Here is a 7,602-nt window from a genome sequence, read left to right as displayed (position 1 = left end):
GCCACAGTAGGACCCTGGGAAGGTGCACACTACTTCTTTTCTGGAAGACACTGAAACATGCAGGTTTTGCCCAAGATGAGGTTGGCGATTACCCCCATGGCTGACAGAACAAGAGGACTGGTGATGGGAAAGAGTGGAAAGCCTTTGCACCTTGCAGGCTCTCTCCATACATCATGGCTTGAGGTAGCAATCCAAGTGGAGGCAGCAGCTTGGCCCAGAGGCACCAGCTGCTGCCACCTTGCTGCCTCCCCGGGCAGGTTAGGAGGTCCTGCCCTCCAGCACTGCTGCAGCCTGCCCAAGGTGCACAACTGCAGAGGCCTGAGAGCCCAGAGCAGGGGGGAGCAGTGGGACAGCAGCATTCCCTGAGGGCTGCTGCGCTCCTACAGCAATCGAGACCCTCAGCTAAGGCTGCAGGCAGCAGGGAGATGTCTCTTCAGAGTAGAGCAGGTAGCAGCACTTTTGCTGCTTTGCTGCAGACATTGGGAGGGAGGCGATGAGCAAACTCACAGCCTCCAGTTGCTCCTTCCCTACACCCCCTGCTCCACCTTACAGAACCTCTATTCTATTGCCAGGGGATCAGCATCCCCAAGCAGACCTGGATTTACCTGGAAGGCTCTGAAGTATCCCTCCCACCTCCCAGCTTACCAGTGCCAGCAAATTCCCCCTCCCAGCACAGGGCACAGCCCCAGCCTGCACCCCCTTCTCAGTGCTGTTTGTTTGCTCCGTGCCATTTGAAAGCCACAAGACAGACTCCTCATCATCACACAGGACACAACACGCCCTGGGTGCGATGGGGATGGCCAGAGCTCAGGTTGCTCGGGCAGGAGCCAGCCCCAGCCTCTTGCTTCTGGAGAAGACCCAAGGAGGAAGAAATGCCTGTCCCCCCTTTCTAGCCATCAGGCTCTCACAGGACAAAGGGGAAATGCACTGGCTGCCCCGAGGGCTGGCACTCCTCCAGGCATTCCTCTCTGCTCCCACTTGAATGCTGAGTGTCCTAGCACAGCATGCTATGGGTGATGGCTCCTTGCATGCTCCAAGACCCAGCCTGCCCACACCCCTTTGGTCTCTGGGTACAAGGAGGAGGCAGAATAGTGCCAGGAGATCATGGATTTAGGCGGTGGTGCTGGGGGAAGAGCCCTGCCAAGCAATGCATTGGAAGGCAGCCCCAGTGACCCAAGGGGAGTCACTTGTGAGGGGAATGACTTTGATGCTGGCCAGGCTGCATGCTGGTCACAGTACATTTGCTATGGGAAGGAGGGAGTGATTCATTTGGAAAGCTTCTATTCTGCAACTGCACAAGGGTCACAGGCCCCTGAGAGATGGCAGAGGGCACCATGCAGCCTTCATCTGCAAATCTATATGCCACCCACTTGTCATTAAAGTCACTGGATGTGCTAGGTAAAGGCTATGGCATTTAGCTTGGACTAACACTCTCTCCAGCTTTCTCTTCAGCTCAATATGAAAAACCATATTCACTTCACACCCTGAATTCCTGAAGTTTTGCATGGCAACACCATTTACCCCAACTGCCCCATTTTCCACCTCCAGTGAACCTAATGACAGTACCCCTAAATGCTAGGTGAAGTGACTGCCGGCTCCCCAACACTTTTGCAGAGCACTGAGAGCCTTCAGGATGGGAGATGCTGCAAGGTTCCAATGTAGTATTTCATATTAGAGGAGCTGAAAGCTGCCCATGAGTTTTGCACCTCTGACCCCAGCTCTTACCACTCACTTGTCAACCCTGAGAAAGAGTTGATGTGCTCAGGAGCCTGCTGCGAGGCCAAGAGTTAGTGCCCGCACCAAACCTCTGTTCCCTCCTCACAGCTGAAGCTGGGCAGACAGCAGCCACCTGCAAGCAGAGCAGCAGAGGCTGGCTGCTACTGGTGAAAACACGAATAAACAGAGGTTGGAAGGAGAGGCCAAGTGCACAGAGCTGATCCAGGTTACCCATGTTTCACAACCACAAATCGGGATGAGAAAGTGTCTTTTCAAAACCCTTTTAACACATTTACCTTTGCGAGCTTTCAGAAGAAAGACAAGGCACGAATGTTAAAGGGTCAAACTCCGGGTGTTTGCTTGTTCTTTCCTCAGGCAAACCCTCACTGATTGACTGTGGGAAGGGTGAGAGCTGAGCACAGTTGACGGAGGAGTCCCACTGCTAACACTGAAGCATGCAGCCTCCTGGCAGAGACTAATGACAATAGACAGAGCTCTTCCAAACACACCCCACTCTGCCTGCTGCATGCTGCCTAAATGAGTCTGAGAGGCTGCTGGTTCCCTACCACTTTCAGAGCCAGAACCTTTCTCAGGCCCCAGGACTAGCATTCAGTTGGTGGGATTCTGGAAGGATGAAAGAACAGGCATGGCCAAGAGTCGGCTGGGGGCTCAACAGTCATTGCAAACGCAGCTGCAGGGAGACCGTCCACAATATGGAATTGTCTGGAAGTGAGGGACACAATCAGGGTCTCGCTTTCACACACGTTAGTGAGACCCACATGGTGCTCTGGTCAGCATACCCAGACATGGACAGGAAAAGGTATTTGCAGTGGCAGCTATATGATGAGGATGTGCAGTCAGTGACCACTGCTGGTGGGTCTCCTGGACGTTACTGGGTGCACCAAGCCAATTTTCTGAGCAGAGCTCTACTTGTGAGGAGAACATGGCAGGCCCACCCACACTGGCCAGCCTACAAGCCATTAAGTGCCTGAGCAAGTCACTGATTCAGCTGAACTGCTTACGTAAGCAAGATTACTCATGTACAGGCTGCAGGACCAATATTCCAGGGCCCTGTGACTCTTTGTCGACTCAGGAGTCTCATCACTGCAAACACCACCACTCCATTCCCTGACACCACCACACAAGCCAGAAGTCAGAGGGTCATTCCACATGCTGGGGACAAGCTTTGCAAGAACATTCAGTCTTACCAGGGTTTCTTTCTTTTGCTCTTAGCAAGCATGGGAAGTCACATCACTCTGCTGCTGCCCCACGGTAGGAAGGGCTCAGAGAGCTAATGCCAGGGTCAGGTGATTTGACTGCACAGGAGACCAAACATCCATATTCCGTAATTCCCCATTCACAACTCTACCAGTCACACACCACTTCTTGGCAGTCCTGAGGTAGGCAGCTGTGCCTACACTCTTGCACATGTACACAGTCGCTGTCATAAGCCACATGTCCACAATCATTAACTCATGCCCAAGCACACCTGTAGTAAGGTACCTTTTCTGGATTACACCCCGTCTCTCTCCCACACAGCAAGCAAGAGCATCAGTTTCTCAGAGCCTGACACACACACTCACCCACACTCTGCTTCCTGCCTTCCTTCCCATGCAAACAGACTCACTGCAAAGTGAGGTCTCACACCAGTGCAAGCTTGGAAACCACACGCAAACAGAGTGTACGGTCCTGTGGTCTGCCCTCAGGCACAGCCTAGCGTCTAAGTAATAACCCTCATCTTAGTAAGCCCACTGGCAGTAAAGGGATGTTCCCATCTGTTCCTTGTGTCCCTTTTCACCAAGACAGTTTATGAGAAAGTTGAAATGATCTGAGGAGTCACCTCCACCCACCCTTTCTGGCTACAGAAGTCCTCACAAGCATCAGGGATGTCTCCCAGGATCCCAAATGTGTCTCACATAAAGAAGGCTTCTCGATGAGACTTCTTGGTAACTGTCCCATAGCTGCAGAGTCAGAGCCATCAGATCTGTCACTTGTACCACTGAGCAAGTGGCAGGTTTTTGTCTGAGGCAGGAACAGGGAAACGTCATAGGCAGTGATGAGGTGAAATGCTCAGTGCATGGCACAGGGATGGTGACATCTCACAGATGTGCTGCAGTGCACTCCCGCAGGCAGGGAGGAGGCAGGCTGAGAGTGGATCTGGATGGCAAGAAGTGGCACGTCCTCCCAGCAGAATGACACCCTCTCCTCCATTCTATCCCAATACACATCTGACGCAGCTCCAGAAGGCCCAGATATGGAACAAACCTCTTAGGAAGAGGAAGGACCAAGAGGTCACTTTATTTGGCTTGCAAGCGGGTAGCAGCGCTGCCTGGCATCCCTCACTCAGTGGAGAAACAGGAACAGTACTGAAGTTAGAGGCCCAAATGTCACCCTGAGTGCACAGCCAGGCACTCCTCCCCAGAGGTCTTTGCTACAACACATTTATTTTGCTATGTGGCAGTACATTACAGAACACACACATTACCAGCAGTTTCAGAGCCCTGAGTTGTCATTCCTCCTGAATTTTGGAAAAGAGGCAGGACCATTGTCCCCTTCCCCCATTTCACCTGAAAGGAAACAGACCAGGAAAAGTCCAAAGACACAGAGGCACTTGCTGACAGGACTGGAGATGAACCTCAGAAAGCTGGAGTCCCAGTCCACCACTATCACAATTTCCCCTTTCCCCGGTGGTGGAAGAGGAAGCCCTAGTGCCAGCTCTCCACAAGGTCTCAGTCCTCTGAGAAACTCTCTGCACACCTGAACAGAAATCAGACTAAGGAGATTGCAAAAACTAACATAAACACTACTAGATTTTAAAGGGACTGACCACCTCTCTCTGAGGGGCTGAGACATGTGAGGCGTTCTAGGCAGGGTTGGCATTCTCTTAAATTACATAAGATTATTTAAGAAAGAGCCAAGGAGAGGATTTTGCTTTCTACTGGAATCTAAATGCAATTTGCCCTGCTCAGATGGGGAAAGAAAGCACCCTGCCTTTCCTGGCATACAGTATCCCACACCTCCTTTTCCTAAACCATGAAACGGCAGAGCTCCAGTACCAACTTCAGCTCCCAGTGCCACAGAGAAAGCTAATGCTGTAACAGGCAAAGACAGAAAGACAGTGCAGCATGTAACATAGAACAAGACCCTAAAACAGCCCACAGAATAGCAGAGACAGTCAGAAAGGCAAATGTGCTGTGGAGAGCAGAAGGGAGGGCGGGAACACCTGGGCCTCTCCCACCAGTTCATGTCAGTACATAGAATGGTGCCTCCGCCTCAGGAGAGCAATGACCCAGTTCCCCAGCTGAGAACCCTTCAGCCAGAGGAAGAGTTCATACAAGCTGATCTGCCACAGGCTCAGGGCTTCCGTGAGTGAGATTTGGGCCTTCCTGTAAAGCGAGTGACTCTTGCTTCTCTGGTACCTAGAATGAGAGAAACAGCTGCATTAGATGCGGCAGGATGAAGCCCAGCGGGAAGGCAGCATGTCATACATCTTCATCCCCTCCCCAGGGGAGGGGAACATCCCACATCTGGAGAATCACTAGCAGTGGAGACCCATGGGAATAGGGATTTTTTTCCAGGTAATGCTCCTGGTGAGCTGGGGACTGCCTTCCTAGCACGAATCTGGCAGAAAAGACAGCCTGCTCCCTTGTGAGCCCAGTTCTCGCCCCTGTACATATTGACTCTGAGTTATGGCTTCCTCTGCTTCTATGCCCAGCTTCACTTCAGCTAAAAGGAATAGGTACACACTCCTATAGTCATCCTTTCCTGGTAACACACTCATAAGAGCCCAGCAATCCTGACACACTAATTCCAGGAAAAATAATTCTCCACCTTTCCTTAGAAGCAGAGGTTAACTGGGATTTGCATGTCTCTCATCAGTGAGACGTTATTTCTCCTGCAAGGAGGAGGAATCTGAGGCAGAAGTGCATTGACTCATAAGACTCACAGATGGAAATTGCTTGCACGACTCCTGCTCCTGGCTTTTAAATATCAGCCTGATCTTCACAGTCAGCCCTAGCCCCTCAATTAGGCTGGAGAAACTGGCAGCAGTAAACTTTCAGTGATCTTTCCTACCCACAAATACTTTCCAGTGGTGATGCCTCTAATGGACAGGAAACCCTTTCTCCTCCTCTGGAGGGACCAAACCCTAAACCCTAAGGCCTCCAACTCCAACCCTGTCCCCAGCCACAGGGTGACAGACCTGTCCTCTGGAGAAGCTGATGAGCGTGAGAACACAGACAGGCCGAGATGTGCAACTGAGCAGGGGTAGGACCACAGGAGATGTGCTATTGAGTGGGAATGGTCCACAGCTAAGAGTAAGAGGGCAAGAGGTCAAGTTGGGCCTTGTAAGGGCCCTAAGTAGGGGGTGCTAATAAGCCTTTATGTCCCTGACTAGCCTGGGACCTCCCCCAGTCTTCTGCTCATGGGTTCAGGAACTCAGGCTAATCTCAGACCTGCACCTTCAGTCCCTGCCTGAGCTACACTGGAGGAGCAATGGCCTCCAGCTCATGCTTTGCTCCCCTTGACCTGTACTTCAGCTCACCTACTGACCTCTTGCTTGACGTCAGCCCTGCCTTGTCACTATAGACATGCCTGACAACCACCACACCTGATCTACATATTGACTTTCTGGTTTGACCTTGGACCTGCCCTGTCACCATGAAGTTGCATTACAACATGGGACTTTCGATTGGACCTGACCTCTCAGAGTCTGTCCTGCTTGCCTTGGCCAGCTCCTGTGGGACTGAGCCCTGGCTGGCCTACTGGCCCTGGGATACTCCCTGGCTCCTTGCCTCCAGGGACAACCAGTCCCTGCTGCTCCATGACTGGCCTGTGGTGCCTGAAGAAGGGACTTACTTGGAAACGGCTCTGATGCAGCAGCGAGACATGTTGAGGAAGGAGCTGGCACTGGCCCGTGTGTTCAGAGCTAATTCAATCCCCCTTAATAAGTCGTTGGTCTTCAGCAGCAGCAGCATCTGGCGGGGGACATTGTTGAGCAGCTGGGTGATCTGGGGTAGGTAAGTAGCAGTGTTGGACCGGATCTCCATATCCTGCAGCCAGCCGCATCATGTCAGGGAGAAAGGAGAGAGAAGCTGAGAGTGCATGGCAAAGCCAGGTCCAGGTGCAGCTGAGATTTGGCAGGAGGAGATGGTGTCTTTCCAGACCATGACTCTAGGTCAAAAGCTAAAGAGCTCTTTGTCCTGCTTTCCTGCAGACCCAGCTGTCCCAACTACTCACAGCACAGTCACAGATCATTCCTGCCATATTCTACCTGCTCCTCAGTGAGATACGGCCCTGTCCCCTCACTGGCTAAATTAATAGCATCTCAGAAGAGCAGGGCACCTGCTGCTATCTCAGTTCTTGACCCCAGGCAGCCTGCAGTAACCATGTCTCATTACTGCCCTTGCAACCTTTTGACTGAGTCTCACCTCACCATCCCCAAAGCTGGCGGAGCTGCATGTAGCACAGACTGCTCAGGAAGGTGGAGGCATGCTGAAAGGACAACCAGGCTGCTCCTTGTCTTGCTGTCCCATGCAACTGATGGCTTTATGCTATGCTGATGAAGCTGTTTCCCTAGTTGAGTCCTTTGTCCTAAGCACAACTCAGCAGAGGTGAGAAAGCATTATGCAGTTAAGTGTCGCACTAACCCAAAAGATCAAAAACTGTCATCTGTCAGATTAAGGGTCTATCTAGACTCATAGCCTGTCTGGCAGCAGCCACTAGCAGATGCTTAAGTAAAGAGTGTAAGATCCAGGTACATACAGAGTGATCTTTCATGTTCCTTGCTTTCCCAGCTTCTAACAAACACACTGTCCATTGTAAGATCCCAGTAATAACTAATAAATACAACCTGAGCCACGGGCTCCCCTCCAAACATGAACCACC

At 51.8% G+C, this 7,602-nt stretch overlaps 1 protein-coding gene across 3 annotated transcripts in view; it reads right to left on the bottom strand.

The window, feature by feature from the left end:
• Positions 1-4,141: 4,141 nt before the first annotated feature.
• Positions 4,142-7,602, bottom strand: part of ADCK1 (aarF domain containing kinase 1) — a 78,778-nt gene continuing 75,317 nt past the window's right edge. For all 3 annotated transcript variants that reach the window (XM_061367516.1, XM_061367515.1, XM_061367517.1), the window contains 2 exons: positions 6,574-6,767; positions 4,142-5,135 (listed from right to left, as the gene is read on the bottom strand). In XM_061367516.1, the coding sequence (XP_061223500.1) occupies positions 4,964-5,135; positions 6,574-6,767 (366 nt within the window). In that variant the 3' untranslated portion in view covers positions 4,142-4,963. The remainder of the gene's footprint in view (positions 5,136-6,573; positions 6,768-7,602) is intronic.

The sequence above is a fragment of the Neopsephotus bourkii genome, unplaced genomic scaffold (assembly GCF_033783945.1).
Source record: "Neopsephotus bourkii isolate Nb327-2 ecotype Australia unplaced genomic scaffold, CSIRO-AGI_Nbou_v1 NB_1376, whole genome shotgun sequence".
In the NCBI taxonomy this organism is placed as follows: Eukaryota; Metazoa; Chordata; class Aves; order Psittaciformes; family Psittacidae; genus Neopsephotus; species Neopsephotus bourkii.
The sequence above is the reverse complement of the archived record's forward strand: the minus strand, read 5'-3'. Positions and strand labels throughout refer to the sequence as shown.